The sequence below is a fragment of the Amphiprion ocellaris genome, chromosome 3, assembly GCF_022539595.1.
Source record: "Amphiprion ocellaris isolate individual 3 ecotype Okinawa chromosome 3, ASM2253959v1, whole genome shotgun sequence".
In the NCBI taxonomy this organism is placed as follows: Eukaryota; Metazoa; Chordata; class Actinopteri; family Pomacentridae; genus Amphiprion; species Amphiprion ocellaris.
In genome coordinates, this window is record NC_072768.1 from 25,611,681 (window position 1) to 25,634,898 (window position 23,218).

At 39.0% G+C, this 23,218-nt stretch overlaps 1 protein-coding gene across 3 annotated transcripts in view; it reads right to left on the reverse strand.

The window, feature by feature from the left end:
* Nucleotides 1-23,218, reverse strand: part of LOC111564040 (voltage-dependent calcium channel subunit alpha-2/delta-4-like) — a 95,252-nt gene that overhangs the window by 12,277 nt on the left and 59,757 nt on the right. For all 3 annotated transcript variants that reach the window (XM_055009329.1, XM_055009330.1, XM_055009328.1), the window contains 7 exons: nt 16,073-16,134; nt 13,006-13,020; nt 12,836-12,880; nt 12,681-12,743; nt 2,144-2,214; nt 1,940-2,015; nt 1,170-1,222 (listed from right to left, as the gene is read on the reverse strand). In XM_055009329.1, the coding sequence (XP_054865304.1) occupies nt 1,170-1,222; nt 1,940-2,015; nt 2,144-2,214; nt 12,681-12,743; nt 12,836-12,880; nt 13,006-13,020; nt 16,073-16,134 (385 nt within the window). The remainder of the gene's footprint in view (nt 1-1,169; nt 1,223-1,939; nt 2,016-2,143; nt 2,215-12,680; nt 12,744-12,835; nt 12,881-13,005; nt 13,021-16,072; nt 16,135-23,218) is intronic.

The window sequence follows — 23,218 nt, forward strand, 5'->3', positions numbered from 1 at the left end:
GCTGTAAAATTCATCTTCTTCAAGCTTCTGGAGACTGGGAGTGAACTTGACAGCTAGTATTTTGGTTCATCCACAAATATTTATGGTGCTATCTACAAATGTTCTCCCCAACACGTTTTCCAGTTTGCAGTCCAATATCATCAAACTACCACCTTCGTGCTTCACTGTCAGGACTATGCATTCACTGTGGTAGTCCGGCTCAGGTTCACATCGAACATGCTGGACCCCATCAGAACCCAACAAATTTACCATGGTCTAATCTGACCAAGCAATGTGCTCCCTACATTCATTAGGCTTGTGTTAATGTTCCTTAGCAAAGATCTTAAATCTTTTAGTTTTCAGCCAGAGCAAGCGAAGTGTTTCTTTCTTGGATGCCATCAATAGAGGGTGACATTATGCAGTGCCCTTCTCATTGTCTGAGCCACCACAGAAATTCTAATTTCCACTGATAACCCCATGCCAATTTGAAGTATTTGTCTGTCTGTTTTTTACAACTAGACTGGATGAGTCCTTTCCATGGTGTTATTTTGATTAGCTCTGATTGGTGGTACCAAGGATCATTCTTTCCCTCTTGATCTCTTCTCAAACTGTGTTTCTATAACCGTTTAATTGGTCATCAGTATTCATGTATTCTTCATATTTGTGAAGTCTCACTATCAGACTTTTCAGTTCTGCAAATTGCTTTCCATGTGGATGTATGATGCAGATAGACACAGCCCACAGGTGAAAAACTGAGAACTTTCTGCTGTTCACAGCTCATTTTATGACAATGTCCATGCAGTCAGGCTAGTGTCAATGATGACAGATGTATTCCCTTTTGTTGCACTGAATTTCTACTTTATGGCCTGTATTTTCAATATAGTTTTTCATTTAGTTTTCTAAGAGAAAAAAACTACTGTTCAGCTGAGAAGCAATGTGATTATTGAGAGATGATACAATTTGGAATTAACTGATGTGATGTTGAAGTGACATTGCACTGAGTATGCTGTAGAACATAGTAGTACAAGAGTCACAAGAGGCATTTTGCTGTTACCTTTACTTGTGTGATGTTGTCAATAAAGGACATTTGCTTGTAATGGAGTACTTTCACAATTTGGTGGGATTTTTAATTACGTGGATCTGAGGATTTCTACTACTTTTAACAGCACACATCCTTGCCTAATACTTACATTAGTGCATTGGAGAAGAGCCATCTTATCACAGCCACAATGCCATAAAACGGCTACAGGAGGAAAAAGGAAAACAAGAATTTAATACTTTGTGGTTCTTTGTGTACAATTTATTTTTTCATGATTTGAGAAAAAATAATTTGGTGTTTTTTAACAGCATGGGGCCCAAAGATTATGGCAAAATGCACAGAATCAAAGAGCTCTGATCACGTCACTATGTACTTTGGTAAGTACATATTATAATAGTAAAAGAATTGAAATAAAAATCTAAATTAAAAAAAATTTTAAAATACAAATGGGGTCACATAATCTACTATTAGAACTGATACATACACTACTGTTCAAAAGTTTGGGGTCACCCAAGCAATCTCATGTTTTCCATGAAAATTCACACTTTCATTCATGTGCTAACATAAGGGTTTTCTAATGATCAATTAGCCTTTCAACACCATTAGCTAACACAATGTAGCATTAGAACACAGGAGTGATGGTTGCTGGAAATGTTCCTCTGTACTCCTATGTAGATATTCCATTAAAAATCAGCTGTTCCCAGCTAGAATAGTCATTTACCACATTAATAATGTCTAAACTGTATTTCTGATGCATTTAATGTTATCTTCATTGAAAAAAACGCTTTTCTTTCAAAAATAAGGACATTTCTAAGTGACCCCAAACTTTTGAACAGTAGTGTAGCTATGACTATATAATTATTATAAAAGCTCTGTTTTTAACAGTGACCAACTGCGTTGAATGGCAGTGATGAGACTCACACTGAGCAGTGGACGAGCGCTGCTGGCGTGATGGTGGCTGTTCTTACACATTGCCTGGTAGTCGAACAACGACACTCTGTAAACAAACATTAAGGTGAAATTCTTTAACATCTGTGGAGAGAAAAGGTATTCCTCAAACTTCATAACATTAAGGTATTTAATCAAAAGTGAATTTTTCAGAAAACTTGTCTGATTCAGTCATACTTTTTAAACATTTCCATCCTGATCAGCGACGCCATGACAGACCCATCCACCTCTCCAAAGAAACGACCAACCTGGAGAAGACAACATGAAGGTGGATATTTGAAATTACAATTCAGAAGAAACTTGAAACATACGTGGTTAAAAGCAACAGTGACAATCGATTTTAAACAGGAAGTAAAAAACTGTTTCCCTTCTGCAAGTCCAATGTTTTGCTGGTCCCGTTGCCAGCCCTGACATCCTCCCCTGTCATATTTACTATGGTCACAATGAATAATAATAATAGATTTTATTTGTATAAAGCAGTTCTGAACAGGTGGGTCTTGATGAGTGATTTGAAAGTGGTTAGGTTGGTGCAGTCACGGATGTGTTGGGGTAGGGAGTTCCAGAGTGTGAGGGCAGATATGGAGAAGGCTCTGTTGCCCCAGGGAGAGAAGGTTTGCATCGGAGGAACGGGAGGGAGTGTGGCGGTGGAGCAGGTATCTGAGGTATGGGGGCCTTGGCTATGGAGGCCTTTGTGGGTCAGAAGGAGGACTTTGAATGAAGTTGTCACTGTTTTTTTGTGAGGGCTTTGGGGCAGATGATAATTATGTCCAATTTGTCGTAGTTTAGTTGTAGAAAGTTATTTTGCATCCATGCTTGTATTTCACTGAGGCAGTTGGTCAGGGTGGAGCAGGTTGTTGGGGTGATGGATTTTGTTGAAATATAGATCTGTATGTTATCGGCGTAGCAGTGAAAATGGAGACCATGTTTACGTATGATGTTGCCAAGAGGGAGGATGTAGAGGATGAACAGGAGGGGGCCAAGCACTATATGAAATATATGTATAAGTCATAATAAGCTACTTACACAAAAGCTTGTGTGGTGTTTTTTGGGAGGACTCTCAAACTGAATTTACAAAGAACAGGAAAAAGCTACAAGCTACGCAGACACCAAAACCAAAATCCGTGCTCAGCAATTCAATTTGCCAACATACACTGTATTCGAGCTGCTGCACAGAAGTTGTCAGCGGATGGATACCCTGTCCTTTGGTAAGAAACTCTTTCAGCATGCTATTCCCTCTAAAGCTACAAACTGTGGTTTTTACATTTTTGTTTGTGTGTGGAGCGCTCTGTAGGGAAGTGTTTGCAGTAAGAAGCAACTCCTTCCAGAATAAGTTCTAAATGACATTATCTACACTGCAATTAATCAATCTGTGGCGAAAATTATTCTATAAAATGAAAGGTTGGTTGTAGAATACAAAATACCAGGAGGTTTGAGCAGGAATAAAGAAGAAAAGAAACATTTCACAGTGATTTTAAGTCTTTCCTGTGTATGAGTGTCTGCAGTGTTCTCTCTGGCCCACAGCAGCAGCAGCAGAGTCTCTGAATTATTCAGTCCGTTTTGTCTCAGCGGCTCTGTTCACATTTACAAGCTGCTCTCTGCCCACACTACATCTTCTTCTGAACGGGATTTTCCCGGCAGCCTCGGAGGACTTAGAGGTTGCTGAGTGTTAGCAGTCAGATGCTGCTTACACTGAAACTTGACCCTCTGTTTTCCTCACAGGAGCAGCTGCAGCAGAGGGTAAACACACTGGAATAAACATAAAGTAGAAGAAACACAAGCGCCAGAAGGTCTGCAGACACACAGCACCAAACCATCCATCCATTATCTATACACTGCTTAATCCTCATTAGGGGGCTGGAGTCTATCCCAGCTGACTGAGGGTGAAGGCAGGGGACACCCTGGACAGGTCACCAGTTTATCACAGGACTATATATAGAGACAAACAATCACACTCACATGCACACCTACAGACAATTTAGAATCATCAATTAACCTGAGTATGTTTTTGGACTGTAGGAGGAAGTCAGAGTACCCACGCATGCACAGTGAGAACATGCAAACTCTATGCAGAAAGATCCCGTGAAGGCTGGGACGCAAACTGGGGATCTTCTAGCTGCAAAGTGAAAGTGCTAACCAAGCATCCCAGCACCAAAACATACCAGTGAAAATTACACAGGTTCAGTTCTCCTTCCTGTCTCTATGCTTCAACCATAACCACCTCGTTATATTCGGACTGCACTAACATCTTGAACGTTCTAATAATGGAACTTATTCAAGAAATCTTAATCTACAGTCATTGAAAAAAAAAATTGGACCACCCTTTTCTTCAAATTCTTGTTCATTTTAATGCCTGGTACCACTGAAGGTATATTAGGATAGTCTAATATTTTTTCCCATGACTGTATCTCTAGCACAAAAACGATTTGTGAGGACAGATCATAAAAGGTGCTAGAATCCATTCATTTGTGTGTTTTACAGTCCTTCACCATGCATCATGCAAGGGTTGCACACATGGTGCTTTAAATAAGTTGAACATGTCAAAGTTAAAATGAAAGAATCTCACGTTGCAAGTCACAGACTGGATGTTGCATGTTTCATGAAATGAAACACACATTATTAAAAGCTCTAACTATAGATTGGCGTTTCTTTTTAACTGACAATACTGCTTCTGAGGAAGACTGCAGACACATATGTAGTCGAAACATGTCAAGGTAAAAACATCCTTAACTAAGTTATTGGTTAAAAAGAAACCTCAATCTAATATAAAGACGACAAAATGAACACAGTCAATCTAGCTCTAACTATAATCTCCAACTATAACTGTGTGTGTTGAGATACTGTGTAGAGATTCCTTCACCTACATCTCAACATCCATTGTTGTTCATAAAACATAGTAAATACATATGGTCTCTTGAGGATGAATCCTAATGACTTTGCCCTTGTGTTTAATCTAATAGATTTCTCTCTATAGTTTCTGTCCATGCACAGGTTTATTTTTCTGAGTGTGATGGACATTCCAGCTTCACGAGGTCGCTAACATGGCTTCAGACTGTTAGTCTTGTTGATTTCAGGACATTTTTAGACATTTTATGTTGTGTTTATCAGCCTAACTGTTTTCAGACCTGTGGATGAACAGTGGCCTCCTGCAGCAGGTCTTCAGACCAGCTCATTGATCACACAGACATGTCTTCTGCACATGCCCAGCACAACCACTAACAAGCCCTCTGTTTTGCTTGGTCATTCTACTCACTACGCTTCCTCATGCTGACCTATTTCTTCTAGTCAGCACTGACTTAATTATTCTCCTGATTAAATATTTACTATGCCCTGAAACGCACTTGGAGCTGCACCTTCACACCATAACAGCTTCAGCTCTAGGGAGGATTCTGGGCATTTCCACAAACTTCCTGCAAAGCCCCAAGCTCAGCAAAACATCGAGGAAGCACTTCATCATAATATCTGCTTAGTAAGACCATTGGGAATGCTGAAGACATGCAAATAATGAAAAATGAGCTTCTCCACAAAGTGATTCTCACTTTAAGGTTACTCTGCACCAGAATATGTGGCTGCTGTATGTAGAGGCTGGATATACTTAAAATCAAACTTCAACAATGCCACACAGGCACTTGTAGTTTTCATTTGATGACATAAGAATGGTTCACAAAGACACAGAAATGAAAAACAAACTCTCTAGAGACTGTTCCTCTCTAGTGACCATGTTGTAAGTCTGTCCGGGTGAGATTGATCAGATATGGCACCCATCGCACCAAACACTCAGTCCCATCGCATTTGTCACAGTTAAACCTAAGCTGAACCTCAACACTGAAACACATCTGACCTCAGCCTTACCTTGCTCATCAGAAAGTCTTAGTTCTTTTTAAAATCTAGGTCCAGTCTCTGTCTATCACATTCTGTCTTCAAGGCATTTTCTCATCATTTGTTTTGGATCTAGCTCTTCCTCCTCCAGGAGCATCAGCCTTTCCTCTTGTATCTCCGGTGTATTTGTTCTCTCCTGTCTTTATGAATGGGGTGTTTCAGATTTGCCTCTTGCCTGTTCCTGTTGTTTGTTCTGTGGTCACACTTTATATGTGTTTACTACTCTGCCAAGGAACGCGGTGGAGTTATGTGATGATCGGCGTTGGTTTGTCTGTTTGTTTGTCTGTTCAGAACATTTCTCAATAATGGACTGATGGATTGGAGGAAATTTTCAGGAAATGTCAGAAATGTCAGATGGACCATTTGATTAGATTTTGGCAGTGATGCAGCTTAGTGTGGATGCACGATCACATGATTGTGATTTATCGGGACTTATCCGTTGGAAATGATACAAGGAACAATTGATTAAATTATGGGGGTGTTTCCGAGTCCCACTAATTCCCTACATACTTAGGTCACGCGATTCGATATCTGTACATAATGTACACATGCATAACGCACACTTGTGCTCAGTGCAAGGTAATTTTGTTTGTGGGTACATCTATATTAAATGGCTACATTCTATGTTGCCATGATTTTGGATTATCAATAACTAATAAACAAATGCTGCATTTGTAAAAAGAAAAAAAAATGCTGCATTTTTACCTATGCCATATGGGGGAATGAACAGCCTTGGTGGAGCACTGCACTCTCTGAGTGCTTTTCTAGTATTCTATCTAATTATGTAATCCCTATTATTCTAGCTGAAATTTGAAATCATCACATCTATTGCATGTCTGTTAATTCTGGGGGAAAGATCTCTCCTCTGTTACTGTTCCATTTGTCCATTTGTTGAGGATTTTTTCCCTGTTGGAATCCTGGAATAGAGGTTGTTGTGTGCTATAGACTGTAAAGCCCCTTGAGGCAATGTTGCGATACTGGGATATGGTGATTACAATGTTATATTAATTAGATCTAAGTGAAAAAATTATTTCAGAGACTGTAATGTAAACATTTATTACGCTGTTAAAAATAAATTATTTATTTTAATTCGTTATCTTTTTTTGCATGAGTTAAAAGATACACGAGCACTTCATAGATCTGGACAATTAACAGAATAAATCAGGTAAATATTATTATGCTATAACAGCTGTTGCAGTGGTGCTATATTTGATATTAACGTCTTTAACCGTTATTGCTCTGTAGCTGTCTTAACTCTCAAGTATATCTCATTAACTAACAACCAATGACTGTCAGTCAGCATATGCTCACAATCTTTGATCACATACACTCACAAATGCAGCTTATATGCTCCCTAGCATAGATAGTTGTTTCAACTAATATAAGTCAACTATTAAGGACAAGGACAGCAGAAGTCAACCCAGTGTTGAAGAAATAGAAGCAGACAATGTGGGTCATGTTGGCACACTATGGCGTCGAACCACTACAAACAACAAAACAAACATACAAAACAAAATGGTGAACGCTAGGGAACTTGCTGAGAAAGAGTGTTCTTCCAGTGCGGTCAAGTATACCTTAGACTCGATTGGAGAAACTGGTACTTACAAAATGCGCCAGGAAAGAGGTCAAAAACGAAAGCTGACTAAAGCGGATGTCTGGCACCTCAAGAATTGAAGTACTCGAGACAGAAGGAAGACCACGGCTGATCTTCAGGCAGAGATTAATGCTTCTAGATCAGAATCTGAGAAAGCAGACGACCGAAGGAACAAAGCTTAAAGAGAAGAACAGATGCGAAGAAGCCATTATTGAGGCTTGTAAAAGTGCCGAAAATTTGCCAGGGAGCACAAACAGTGGACTGTACATGACTGTAGATGGAAGAAGATACTCTGGACAGACGAGTCCAAGATTTAACTCTTTGGTCAGCATCGCCGTGTTTATGTCTGCAGAAAAGCTGGAGAACATTTTGATGCTAGATGCATTGGCCCCACAGTGAAATACGGTGGAGATTCCATTATGGTATGGGGTTCAATTTGTAGAAACAACACGGTCACATTGGTTAAAATCGATCATGAATAAGAAGGTCGACCACAACATCTTAGTGCATCATTCTGGGTTGAACCAGATTGGTTGTGGATTCATAGACCACAAAGACAATGACCCCAAGCATACTTCAAAGCTGTTCAGAGACAACTTAACTAAGGAAAAGGAGTCTGGAGTCCTAGAAATGATGGACTGGCAAAGTCAAAGTCCAGACTTTTGAAAAATACCTAAAAACAATGTCAGCAAGAATGTAAGCTGTTATCAGGGTCAAAAGGAGGAAATACAAAATATTAAGATTTTTGGTTAATATACACTACCATTCAAAAGTTTGGGGTCACCCAGACAAATTTATGCTTTTCATGAAAACTCACACTTTTATTCATGTGCTAACATAATTGCACAAGGGTTTTCTAATCATCAATTAGCCTTTCAACATGATTAGCTAACTCAATGTACCATTAGAACACAGGAGCGATGGTTGCTGGAAATGGGCCTATGTATCCCTATGTAGATGTTCCATTAAAAATCAGCTGTTTCCAGCTAGAACAGTCATTTACCACATTAACAATATCTAGATTGTATTCCTGATTAATTTAATGTTATTTTCATTGAAAAAAATGCATTTCTTTCAAAAATAAGGACATTTCTATGTGACCCCAAAGTTTTGAACGGTAGTGTATGTGAATAAGGACTATTTAGTTGTTCCAGTTATTTGTTATTGTTGTTATTTGTCAAATAAATAACAATAGATTTTTTAGTTTGAAGCAAGTTTTTTTCTCGTTTTTATGGCAGGTGGTCTAATACTGTTAAGCACTGTATTTTTACTCTTCTTTCTTTTTTCTTTCTTTCTTTCTTTCTTTCTTTCTTTCTTTCTTTCTTTCTTTCTTTCTTTCTTTCTTTCTTTCTACTGGAAATCCATTTGCCCATTGCAGTCTTACGGTCATAGAGCCTCATCCAACCTCAGCAGAGCCTGCTTATGGTCACTGAGACTGCTTTATAACACAAGCATCACAGATCTGACCACTGAAATAGCAGGAAACACTCAAGCAAAGCAGGAGATGTGGGACAAGAACTGGCTGAGTATAGCTGCTCAGCTGAGTGTGTATATTTATGGTAGCATGGTGGGCTCAGGATTTATCGTACTAATACGGCTCTTAACAGCCTGAGTTAATCCACAGTTAACAAGCAGCTGTCAGACAGACAGCAGGTTCATGGTCTGCATGTCACTACATATAGCAAGATCCATCACTTCAAAGTTCATTCAACGATGTATGAAAATCAATTTTGGAGAAACAACAACAATGATGATAAAAATACAAATTCCATAAGAAATAATTGTAAAATTAAGATATTCTAAACCAAGATTTTTCTTTTCTCAAATACAGTTAGTCATGTTTAAATGTGAGTAAAAATTATCCTAAATGCAGTCGTGATCAAAGAATAATACGTCAAATGGGACTTAAACAGTAGTCAGAACTTTGACATATTAAGTTAAATTTTAAAAAGACCAACATTTCTACTGTTGACTAAGAAGAAAATAATCATCAGATTAATTAATAATCAGAATTTTGTTCAGTGTTTTGTAACAGTGTATTATTATATTTTTAGTAAGACCAGTAATGAATGAATGTTTCATTCATTCATTACTGGTGTTGCTGCTATTCCATTAAAATGATCCATCCGACACGAGATTTTATGACTCATCACATAACTCCTTCCAATGACTGGCATTTATGTTTCCAAAAAAGTCATTACTGAAAACCACATATTCAATGTAGTCCCTAATTCAAAGTGGAAAAAAGGTGAATTAACAGCAGTTAAACAACTGGGCTGTTAGATACTGTAAAACTAAAAGTGAACAGAATAAAAATGAACACAATCACACAATCGCTACCTAGATGTGTGTCAGGTTATTGAGATAAACCAAGTTATTACTCTGCCTAATGTGACGATCGCCGCTGATTTGTTTGTCTGACTGTCTGTCTGTCTGTTAGCAACATTACTCAAAAATGGGCAAACGGATTTGGCTGAAATTTTCAGGGAAGGTCAGAAATGACACAAGAACCAAGTGATTAGATTTTGGAAGTGATGCAGCTTATTGTCAGGGCCCTTGCCTGGCCCCCCTTTCTGCTGTCTTCTCTCTCTCTTCTTCTTCTTCTTCTCTTCCTCTCTCTCTCTCCCCCTCCTTCTATCATCACTTCTCTCTTTCTCTTTCTCTCTTTGAGAGAACAGATCCTTTTTCTTGTTAAGTCTGCAGAGCACTTTATAATCTAAGTGAGGACACATGGTTGCACTTCAAAATCTAAAACTTAAACATGTGCATCAAAGTCAAGTTAACATCTTGAGAGACTTTAAAGAGATATATTGAAAGACTCTTTCAGATGCTGCAGAGTTGTATATCCGTGTGACCTCAGCCTACATGGGTTAAATCTACCATGGTCCTTGATATTAAAGCTCCACTCCCAGTCAGATGAGGCAAGCAGGTGCAGCAGCTGGTGTATTCACTGTTAATGCACCACACACACAGATTAATACCCAAACTGTTCTCAAATCCTGTGAGCTGTCCAGATGTTGTTTATGAGCACATTAAATGATCCATTGAGCCACACTGAAACTACAAAATTACCTCAGATTACAGGTCTGACAAACGGACAAGCACGTCCATGACTCTGATACCTAAACTCATCATGGTTGTAAAAAGATTCAGCCTTTCGACTCCATGTAGGTTAAACCATGCAGGCCAAAGAGGTTCCATTTAATTAACCTTGGACTCAAAGGAGCTGGTTTTTCTTCTGTTTCCCAAATCTTGCCATCAGTCTCAATGTCTCTCCTTCCAGACAGAGATTCTTTGTTAATACAAGAAACAGAGAGAGCTATAGCTGGCTTTCATTGTTTAGTGTTTCATTACCGTTGCATGCAAGTAGAAATTTCTTGTTGGTGCCTTCAAGCACTCTAAGGTATTAGAAATTCTGGTGTAAGCTGCTTTTTCAGGCAGAAATGACCAAATTCCCATGATTCTTTCCTGGATTTGATTGACCTAAAATAAATACAGTATAGCACTCTGTAGCTCTTGACTTACAGAGATGTAAAAATGCTCCTTGCTCATGTCAACAACCATGAAAATATTGACTGTGATGTACTAGAACCACTGGCTGCCTGGGAAAAGGAAAATCATTCTAATACTGATGGATGATATGATATAGCTAGCAGTGATGCACTACAGCGTACATACAAAGCTTGGTTAAAAAAACACTTGAAACCAGCTGTATTTTTCTCCAAGTGATCATGACTTCTGTTAAATGGAGGGCTTCGCTCATAAAATATCAAGACATGAGATCAGACCAGCAAAGCAGGTCCAAGTGAATGTTTGTGGCAACTGCACATAAAGTTAAAACCAACACAACTACTACACAACAACGTTAACAATGTAAATTATTAACAATAATCAGCATCTTTGGACTGATAAGTTAAGTAGCATCAGTGCTCTAAGCAGATTAGAACTAGTAATGTCTCGATCAAGATTTTACGTTCCCAATCTGATCAAAGTCATTCAATATTTTATATGTCGATCAGATCTGATACCATATATCTAAATATTACACATTTGCAGTGTTGCAGATAAGCTGTAGTACCTGGTTTACTGTTTGTTACTTTAGTGATGTGAGGAGATGTCATTTGGACTACAGACATTCCATGCTGACAAGCAAAGAGCATTGTAAGGTTTGGCTAGTAAAGGGCCACCATGACAAAGTCTCATGTGATGCTCAATGAGCTCTGGCCAGCACTTATGAATCTGAGGTAAGTTGCGACTGTGACAGTGTTTGTTTATCCCAGTGACATACATTACAGAGTCACTTCGTGTTCAAAAATACAAATTGAGCACGATGGAAAATTGTTCATCAATTTGTGTTACCAAGTAAATAAGTACTGATGGAAAATGTGCCTAATCAAACCCAGGCCGCTAATAAATTCAGCGCCCAGGTAGTTCAACAGGTTGAGCAAGCGGACGACCCATGAACAGGGGCTATAGTCCCCAATGCAGCGGCCTGGGTTTGATTCCAGCTCACAGCCCTTTGCTGCAGGTCTTCCCCCCATTCTTCTCCCTACTTTCCTGTCTGCCTCTCTCCTAACCTGTCTAATAAAGCCAACAAAAGGCCTTGAAGGCATTGATCGGGCCCGATTCCAATATTTAAGATTGGATCAACACATCCCTGAATAGGTCAGAGGTTTTTTTTTATCAGTTAAAAGACAAGATCAGAAATAGAACAAACTGGAAAAGAGGGGTGCTGTATGAGATCAATATTGGCCCTTTATAAAGCCCAAGATGGAAACAAGCCTGAACCTCTGCAGACTTCTTCTAAATGTAGTTAGATCTCACTTTCTCAAATATGTGAAATAATTTCCCACGTGTACAAGGTCAAACTGATCTGAAATTTGCAAAAGCACAACCAACTGAAGAACCTCAGTAAGAAGTCTGCTGAACAGATAGTTATTTGTGGTCATGCACAAATAAGCTGACATAAATTCTATTTGAAAGGAAAGGCAAATTTACAAACAGGAAAACATGCTCATTTTCAAACTCTAACCATGTATAAGACACATGTCTGACATTATAGCAGTGCGTAAATGAGAGAATATTACAACACATATTAATTCCCCTTTAACTTGAGCAACAATAATCTCCTTGTAAGATGCAATGTTATGTTTTGGATTCTTGGATCATGTGAGATGGTGAAGCCGTTTGAAAGCTGTCATGGTGAGACGGGGTAACGAGGTCGGGTCATTTGAGGGATCTTACCTCATTCCTCTCTTTAGACAGCACAATGAAGCCATTGTTGTCAACCAGGTAACAGCTCAGATCCTGAACAGGGAGCAGCAGAAAGAAATAAGACTTTTTCCACATGAAGAGCTGATGATTGGTAATGAGTAGCAAACAGCAGACCGAGTACTTACAATGCTCTCACAGCTGAGAGGACACACACCTTCAATGTTTGAACACTGAAAGAAAGAGAAAAAGGACTTTAAGAGGCATGTGTCAAACTGATTTTCTTTATGAAAAATAATCAAAAATCGAAAAATTACAGATAAAGCCGTAGCTTCAATACAATTAGTTGTTTACTTACATCGGTGTCGCTGGGCTGCAAAAACAACATGGAAAACAGTGAGCCATAGCTACAGCAGTAATAATAAATTACCAAACAACAAATTATAAATACACGCATATTAACATTCGAGTAGCAGCTACATGTAGTCTGATTCCAGAGGAAACTGAAATTGTTGTGTATCAGTTAATTTAAATACTACTGTTCAAAAGTTTGGGGTCACTTAGAAATGTCCTTATTTTTGAAAGAAATGCATTTTTTTTCAATGAAGATAACATTAAATTAATCAGAAACACAGTCCAGACATTGTTAATGTGGTAAATGACTATTCTAGCTGGAAATGGCTTGTCTTGAATGGAATATCTACATAGGGGTACAGAGGAACATTTCCAGCAACCATCACTCCTGTGTTCTAATGCTACATTGTGTTAGCTAATGGTGTTGAAAGGCTAACTGATGATTAGAAAACCCTTGTGTAATTATGTTAGCACATGAATAAAAGTGTGGGTTTTCATGGAAAATTGAAAATTTGAAATGAAATTGCCTGGGTGACCCTAAACGTTTGAACTGTAATGTATTTCCAACCTGTTTGTGTTTAAAATTGGCCTACTTTCACAAGTGAACCTGTCTGAGACAAAAAAGAGCAGCTTTAGAACACGTCTTTGTGTGCAGATGACTTTACTGTCATGTTGGTTTTGTGCTGCTTTACAGACAAGGCATGCAATTGGTTCAAAGATCCTTTCAAATTTGCTGACATTGTCACAAACATCATCTACTTATATAGAGTGTGTTTGCATTTTAGCTTCCACATATTCAATTACATCAGGCTGCACATTAGAAATGCTGACAGCTTCAGTTCCCATCTGGCAGAATCTGTTTTTTCAGTTCTGAGAATGTGACAGGACATAATTCGGGTCCTGTTTTGGAGGTAAGAACCCCAAAATATAAACTCCTCTGAGACTGAGAGAAGCCGCCTAGTTTTCACACTGAATTGTAGTTTTTACTGCTAGGAAATAACATTGTGTCGACCTCACAAACTGTAAATCAATGTAAAAGGGATCTAAATGTGTTGCATAAGTCAGATGAGTTAATGTCAGAAGTGAAGCAACCTTGTAAATACATTAATCCAGCCTGTCACATCTGTCAGCTCCCATTAATAACATTACATACTCCATCAACCTTTACAGGACCTCTGTACGCATTCAGCTGCAGCTCTGCTTCTGCTTCACTGAAATGTAGGAGACGTTCAAAAGGTCAAAGACCTGCAACGTCTGCGTGTGTGAATGTTGGTTGGCCTTATGTTGCATTTGGGGACAAATTTAGTAAAAAAAAAAGCAAAATTCTGTTGTCAGTCTCAGATTATTAAAGAGCAGAGAAGAAAATTGTTAGCTGTGGACAGCTGATACAGAGAGACAGGTTTGAAAAATAAAATAGTTAGTCTGCCTGAGGGTGGCGCCAGAGGAGAGTTCATGTAGTTGCCCACATCAAAAGGGGGTTTGCTCTATGCTGTAGCCATTTAAGGATATCTCTTCTCTTCTCAGGCTCATTTCAATGTTCATCAGTCTCAGGGCTCAGGCACACGAGCAAAATGTCGTTGTTAGAATTTGTGTGATTCACAGAGCCTTGCAGAGTTTTAAGTCAAAATCGTTCACAAAATCATTATGACACTGCTGACCTGAGATGGAATGATGAGCAATTAAGACAAAACTGAAGTACCACAAAAGAAGAATAATCTACCATTAGTTGTGACACGTTAACTAGGCACAAAGCAAGCCTCACAAGAACTTACTGTTTTACTAAGCTAACAACACCATCTACTTTGTAAGGATGAACAAGTGGTGTTCCACTTGGTGTTTGTGGACACTAAGCTTCATCACATTCAGCTATTGTCCCTAAATAGTCCTGAGACCTTAGTGTGCTAACATCAGTCAGCAGGATAGCAAATATGTTAACAACCATTGCTAACACATAGCATGTATGCTAATTTAGAACTGGATTGCTGACCTCTAAATTTTGTGTTTCAGATATCTCTTAATGACAGGAGGCCATTTAAACAATACACACAGCAGTAACAGCAAAAATGTAGACCTGTGGTCTGTTAGGTAAAATAGAATAGTTTCAAATGTGATTGACCCTATTCTGCCACTTTAATCTTAATCAAATGACTAGGGGACTTCATGCCTACACTTAATGGCTTCTGTTTCCTAATAAATGTAAAGGAAAATTGAAGAAGTGACCTCTGAAATAAGAGGATTATAACTGGACAGTCACAAAGCAAAAATTGCTTCTTTGTCTTTGGACATTTGTCGACACACTTAATGATTATTTGCATGTTTTGTAGCTAAGTTGTAGACTCCTTTCCAACTGTAAATGATGCAAAACTATTACTTGTAATACATCCATGTCCACTCAATGTCAGAATTCTGTTGGTTTAGATTGTGTTTGGGGTCAGTTAGCTGAATATGACATAAAACTAGCAGAAAATTAGTGCACAGGAGCCCTCTCTATTAAAGCAACATAACAGTAGAGATTGAACGCACAAAGCCAGACCCCTGTTTATTGTTTTTGGCCTTTCACATAGTACATCTTTGTTTCATATTTGCACAAGTCAATATGCCCTGTTTATATGGCTACCTAGCAGACTAATAATGGTTTCCACAGTCTGTGCTGCTTTTAACACATTAATACAGACCAGCATCTCCCACATACTATGAGGTAAAAGAACTGTTTTTGTCAAAGGGTATGCTGACTTTGAAGAGAGCAATATAATGTCATTCATTCCCTTTTGGAAATTGCCGTCCGATGAAAATATTCCAAATATACCATACATTTAGACTGACATTGGTTGTTTTAGATAGACACTCATTGTGCTGCTGGTCCCATCCAACAGGTAACTGCTCATCTTTCATGCTGTACTTCTGCTTCTCCGAACTGGAGGCTTGCTGACTGCCATCTAGTCTACTTTGATGAAAACAAACTGCAACTTTAAGGTTACTGTCAGGCTCTGGACAATAAACACAAGTTAGTGAATTGTCCCAAAAAATGACATCAGTCAATTTGTGTGTGTAAAAGTGAGTCCTCTGGTCACCTGCTTGGCAATGGCCCAGAACCTCTTTTCCAGCAAATCCAAGGACATCTGCACCCCGATAGCTAAAAATAGAAAACACACACACAAAACACACACGTGGCATTAAGACAGACGCAGGATAAGATGGACTCTGCAAAGGCAGCGTCGAACAGTTTGCTGTGTTTGTGGAGGGAGGAAGGATGACAGGAAATCAATTTGACCCTGGGTTCACCTCTGTCGTGTCCTGACGCTAATGAAGGGATGTAAACACTGATGAGCCTGATGGTGTGTGTGCTCCCTGCAGACTGGGTAATGACAAGCCCCTCAGTAATGCACTGTAGCAGCTTCATTTCTTTTAGTATCAGACTGTACTACAGCAGCAAGCATTTAGGAGTAAGCTGAATGGTGAACAGTTGATACTCTGCTGACATTCTGTGTCAAGTCAAATCTCTGCTGCTGTGTTGCTGAAATGTTAAAGATTTTACTGACTACCACCCAACTGACCATTTGGTAAACCCCTTCCCTGATCAACGATTATCCTGTCCTTATTAGCAGCTTTGCACACAAATAGTTGAAATGTGGCATCAAATTGTGGTGACTGTTAAAATATTTTTAGCATCTAGGCTGCTGCATACATGCTGGACTGGTCACGAGTGGTAAATTTGTCAGTTGCTATATATTGCATTACGTGCTGTGTGAGAATGGACAGCTTGACAGATGTTGCAAATAGGAATGGGACTTAGGAAAAAGACAATTATGACAAATAAACAGCTAAAAAGACATTTGGTGAGCTTGAGAATAAACACTGATGTAAAAGATTTTTCCCAAACTACAAACATTGTTCTTGTGAGTTTTTTTTATAGTTGATCTAGTACAGTAAATCAGTCAAAGTTACTTGAACAAGAACCAATCTTTACAGGTAACAGAAGCTTATCATGGATATTTTACGGCATTCATGAACCATAAATGCTAGTCAGAGGAAAAATTGGAAAATTGTGGTGTTCTAAAACTTTTGACCGGTAGTGTATGTTGACATTTTTATTTTGCACCCTTGAAAAGCAATTATTTGAATGAGCTTCAAAAATCCAGTCCTAGCTGCACTGTATTTTGGTTTGTTGCTACTACCTGATTAGCACATTCTGAGTACATTAACTTACAGGAGGACAAAAGCAAAGAGGAAATCTGGCTGCTGAGACACCAAGTTAGAGCTGGTGGACTTGCCTCAGTATGTCACTTACTAACCTGTCATTATAGGACCAGTGAGAGCCATTTCACCTTAGAGCAACACAGTATCTTGCGACTGCTTTTGTCACTTCCAATAATGAAAACTTTTCTTCACACAGGTAGTCGGTCTGCAGTCTCTCTCTCTCTCTCTCACACACACACACACACACACACACTCACACACACACATACAGACACACACGCGCACACACACACACCCAGATGAGTGATACACGGCGACACGTACAGCCTCTTGTGTGCTGATATTATTGGAAAAGCAGCACAGCTGTAAAATCTTTAATTTTGTGGTCATTGCTTGTTATTGAGCCTTTGAGTGACTGCAGATTCTACCCTGATGCTGCAGTACAGCAAAAACAAAACAAAAAACAACAAAATGATTCATATCTGTTTAGTTTATGTGGAGAGTCTATGTTTGCCTTATTAATGTGGTTTCATTTAAACAGATTTCTTATCCTTTTCCCTTTGCTCCCTAATTTTACTCTTGAAAAATAACAGTCTTCTTTCCACCAGTGTTACCATAAACTGAATAAATGCAACGCTTGTTTAAGAGTGAATAAGATCCATCATTAAATCCAGGGCAGTGATTTGGCTCCACATTGTTCCGTACAGTATCTTTCAATAACTAACCTGCAGCTCATCACTGGCTCTCTCCGACTTAATAACTTCCAACTGTTTTGCTTTGTGCTACTTGTTTTTGCCCGTTATGATGTGTTGCTGGTCAGTGTAAATACTAAATACAGTCTCCCTTGCTGAGGTTGATATAAAGTTTATCAACTTTGAACTTTCAATTCATTGTCTACAAAGGAAAGCATGCTAATCTATCCACTGATAATACTGTAGAGCAAGAACTGCATATGTCTCAGTCGCACACTACGAGTGCTGCTTCTTCATGTATTTGTTATTTTCAGGTAGTCTGAGGTACTACAGTGCATACAGTACTCTTAGCTTTCTGAGAGTTGAACAAATACTTTATACTGGCTATATGTCAAATGATACTGTGTCCCTGATAATGATGAGACTTCCAGAGAATTATCAGCTGAATCTGCAGGTCTCCTCAGCTTTACACAGCTCTAGATTGGGTTCTAAATCATTATTTAAAAGTTTGGCTACAACTTTACTATTTTGGGTAAGTCCACTGTCATTTTTAGTCGAGGCAACTGTTTTTAGAAAGAAAGCTTAAAGAAACCACTGTATATTGAGTATTGTTTCTTGCAACGGAAAGTCACTCGGTGATGCCATAAACTAATCAGCCTTTTTAGGACATGATCCTGTCATATTTGCATTTTGCTTGGAGTCAGCCACTGTCACCACTTTACGTCTGTTTGCTTCTCTCCTGCTCTCTGTGCTCAAATACGCTGTATTACAATACAGTTGAGCAGCCGCTCCCTGAAGACAGCAAGTCCAGACAGAGGTTTTCCTGGTGTGAGAAAGCTACAGAAAGTAGTTAAGACTTGTCCAAAAAGTTGCTAGATTTGTCACTAGGGTTTTTTTCCGCCAAAAAACCCTCATTAAATAGCTTTGAAAAGTCTCTAACTCTAGAGACAAAGTTGTTAAGTCGGCAACAGTGTGTACACTGCCAGCTTAGCAGCAGAAAGACTGTAGTAGACATGCAGCTAAAAAGCTAGATATTCCACACAGGAGCTAGTGAGGAGCAAAATTAGAGCTAAAAGAGAGTGCTTGTAGGATTGACATCAATCTGTGACTGCTTGTTGTAGAAATAAGGAATTTTAAATCCACCAAGGAACCCGGTGGAGTTATGTGACGATCCACTGTCCCACCAGGCATCTCCCAGTCTCCTGCAGTGGTCCACAAGTGCAGCATGTTCTGTGCTCCCAACTGGTGTCTTTCCCTCTGCCTGTCCCATGGCTCAGTTATTAAGGCTCTGAGTTACTAATCTAAAAGTTCAGGCTTCAAGCCCCATCACTGCCAAGCTTAATCCTATCTGCTCCAGAAGCACTGTAGTGTGACCTTGTGCTATGACTCGTACATCAGGACTGTTTTTGATTGGTTTTAAATCTTTTTTTTTTACAGCTAATCCTATGGATTTCACATGGCTATTTGTATGGCTTCCACATGACTTTCACACATATACACTACCAGTCAAAAGTTTGGACACACCTTTAATGGTTTAATGGTTTTTCATTATTTTCATGACTATTTACATTGTAGATTCTCACTGAAGGCACCAAAACTATGAATGAACACATTTAGAATTATGTAGGAAACAACAAAGTCAACAAGTCAAAACATGTTTTATATTTTAGATTCTTTAAAATAGCCACCCTTTGCTTTGATTACTGCTTTGCACACTCTTGGCATTCTCTCGATGAGCTTCATGAGGTAGTCACCTGAAATGGTTTTCCAACAGTCTTGAAGGAGTTCCCAGAGATGCTGAGCACTTGTTGGCCCTTTTGCCTTCACTCGGCGGTCCATCTCATCCCAAACCATCTGGATTGGGTTTAGGTCAGGTGACTGTGGAGGCCAGGTCATCTGATGCAGCACTCCATCACTTTCCTTGGTCAAATAGCCTTTACACAGCCTGGAGGTGTTTTTGGGGTCATTGTCCTGTTGAAAAATAAATGATGGTCCAACTAAATGCAAACTGGATGGGATGTCATGTCACTGCAGGATGCTGTGGTAGCCATGCTGGTTCAGTTTGCCTTCAATTTTGAATAAATCCCCAACAGTGTCACCAGCAAAACACCCCCACACTATCAGACCTCCTCCTCCATGCTTCATGGTGAGAACCATGCATGTAGAGACCATCCATTCACCTTTTCTGCGTTGCTCAAAGACACGGTGGGTGGAACCAAAGATCTCAGATTTGGACTCATCAGACCAAAGCACAGATTTCTACTGTTCTAATGTCCATTCCTTGTGTTTCTTGGTCCAAACTAATCTCTTCTGCTTGTTGCTTTTCCTTAGTAGTGGTTTCTTAGCAGCTATTTGACCATAAAGGCCTGACTGGTGCAGTCTCCTCTGAACAGTTGATATAGAGATGTGTCTGCTGCTAGAACTCTGAGTGGCGTTTATCTGGGCTCTAATCTGAGGTGCTGTTAATGTGCGATTTATGAGGCTGGTGACTCAGATGAACTTATCCTCAGCAGCAGAGGTGAGTCTCGGTCTTCCTTCCCTGGGGTGGTCCTCGTGTGAGCCAGTTTCGTCACAGCACTTGATGGTTTTTGTGACTGCACTTGGGGATACAGTCAAAGTTTTTTAAAATTTCCAGACTGACTGACCTTCAGTTCTTGAAGTAATGATGAACTGTTGTTTCTCTTTACTTAGCTGATTGGTTCTTGCCATAATATGGATTCTAACAGTTGTCAAATAGAGCTGCCAACTATGTACCAACCTGACTTCTGCACAACACAACTGATGGTCCCAGTCCCATTAAGAAGGTAAGAAATTCCACAAATTAACCTTAACAAGGCACACCTGTGAAGTGAAAACCATTTCAGGTGACTGCTTCATAAGGCTCACTGATAGAACCCCAAGAGTGTGCAAAGCAGTAATCAAAGCAAAGGGTGGCTATTCTAAGGAAACTAAAACATAAAATATGTTTAGAGTTATTTCACAATTGTTTGTTTGCTACATAATTCCATATATCTTGATTCATAACTTTGATGTCTTTAGTATGTATCTACAATGTAGAAAGTAGTAAAAATAAGGAAAAAAATTGAATGACAAGGTGTGTTCAAACGTTTGACTGGTAGTGTACACCATCAAAGTGTGAAAAGTATTTGTTTCACCTGTTCCATATATTTTATGAGTGATTCATGTTTTCACATATTAAATTCAATGTATGCAAAACAACATGTTAAACATGCAGTCCCATGAGTTTCACATGGGTGACTGCAAGCTTCACCCCTCCATCAATTACGTTTCCCTCTCCTACTTTTGAGCTGTTGCCTTTGGAGGACCCACCCACATATTACTGCACTTGTTAAATATTCATCCATCCATTGTTTACACACCACTTAATTCTGTAGGGTCACAGTGGGGCTAGAGTCTATCCCAGCAGACTGAGGGTGAAAGAAGGGTTCATCCTGGACAGGTCACCAGTCTATCACAGGGCTACATATAGAGACAAACAATCACACTCACATTCACACCTACGGACAATTTATACCAATTAACCTCAGCATGCATGTGAGAGGAAGCCAATGTACCTGGTGAAACCTCTTGCAGGCACAGGAAGAATACATAAACTCCACACAGAAAGACCCGGGATTCAAATCCAGGACCTTCTAGCTGTGAAGAGACAGCACTATTCACTGTACCATTAATCTTAGTAAACATGAAGTATTTGTGACATGACACATCACACAGCAAAAAAATTCCACATGTGCTCCATATGTTCTAACCTGACGTGACACGTACTCTACATGTGCTCTACATAGTACCACACGTTTCACGTATTCCCTACTATGTGCAGTAACATGTTATCCACGTGTGATCACATGTAAAAACTTGGGAAATTCAAGTGGTTTTTTTCGAGGAAATCTTTATCTTAAATGTTACAGTACAGTGTAGTTTTGCGAACTGTTTTGTTTGAATTCACTACTCAGTACAGACTGTGAACAGGATTGTGGTGTGTTTAATTTCTTTGTCAATCCCTCCTCATTATTTATAATGTAAGAGATCAACATTTACTTAAAACAGTCAAGTTTTGAGTCAGTACACCTCTGAAGCTCAGTGTGTAGTGGCAGGGTTTTACTAAAGGGAAGAAATGTGATGCTGCATTTGTGTTCAGGGAGTGTCCCGACCTTTGGGTCCTTTAAACCTCTTATGGCATCACTCTTCTTCATTCCTTTAAAATAGCCTCTTTGCAGACTCAGTGGTCTGCAGCTTTGCTCTGCTGTTTCTTTCTCAGTTCCCTTTCTCCTTTCCCCACAGTAGCGTCCTTATCACCGCCCTTCACCGCTGCAGCTGCACTGTTTCTGCTGCAGTCTGCAAGGACGAGTCCATGATAGGACAAAACAAATCTGACACATTTGTTCATGCTTTTTAACCTCTCTGCAAAAACTCGCAAATTTTTCAGAGTGTACCTGCTCTCAGGACACTTTTTCTTCCTTTGTGAAATAAGAGATTATCAGACGACCTGCATCTGCATTGTACATTTCATCTGAATAGAGTGATAGCTTTCTTTTGTGCTAGAACTGTGTGTTTGGGGTTAGAATTAAATCTTTTTAAACTGACAATGTGAAAGCACCACTGAAAGTAAAAAATCTGTACTGTATTTACTTGTTGGAGTGTTAAAAAAATATAGAATTATAAATATATATATATATATATATATATATATATATATATATATATATATATATATATATATATATATATATATATACTTTAAGTATTTTTGATATTCCCCTTTGTCTCTGTCATTGCCCTGCCACATGCCCTGCTACAAATATCCTGGCCAGTTTCACCACAGTGATCAATACATTTTCATTTAATTCATTCTTATGTCATATAAATGATCTACAGTGCAGTGAAAAAGTATATGCCTCCTTCTTGAATTCACATTTGTTTGAATATTTCTTCTACTGAAATGTTTAGGACCATCAAACAAATTTAAATACCAGACTAAAATAACCAAAGTAAGCACAAAATGCAGCTTTTATATGATGATTTTATGTTTTAAGGGAAAAAACCTATCCCAAACTACCTGGCCCTATGTGAAAAAGTAATTGCCCCACTTGTTAAATCATGAATTAACTGTGGCTAATCACATTTTTTGGAAAGCAAGTTCAGTTTCACTGACCACACCCTTGCCTGATTACCTCCAGACATGTTCAATCAAGAAATCACTTAAGTAGAATCTGTCTGACACAATGAAGTCGGCCAGAAGATCTCAAAAAACTGCAACAAAATGAGGCAATCCAAAGAAATTCAAGACAACAGATGAAAAATAAAGTA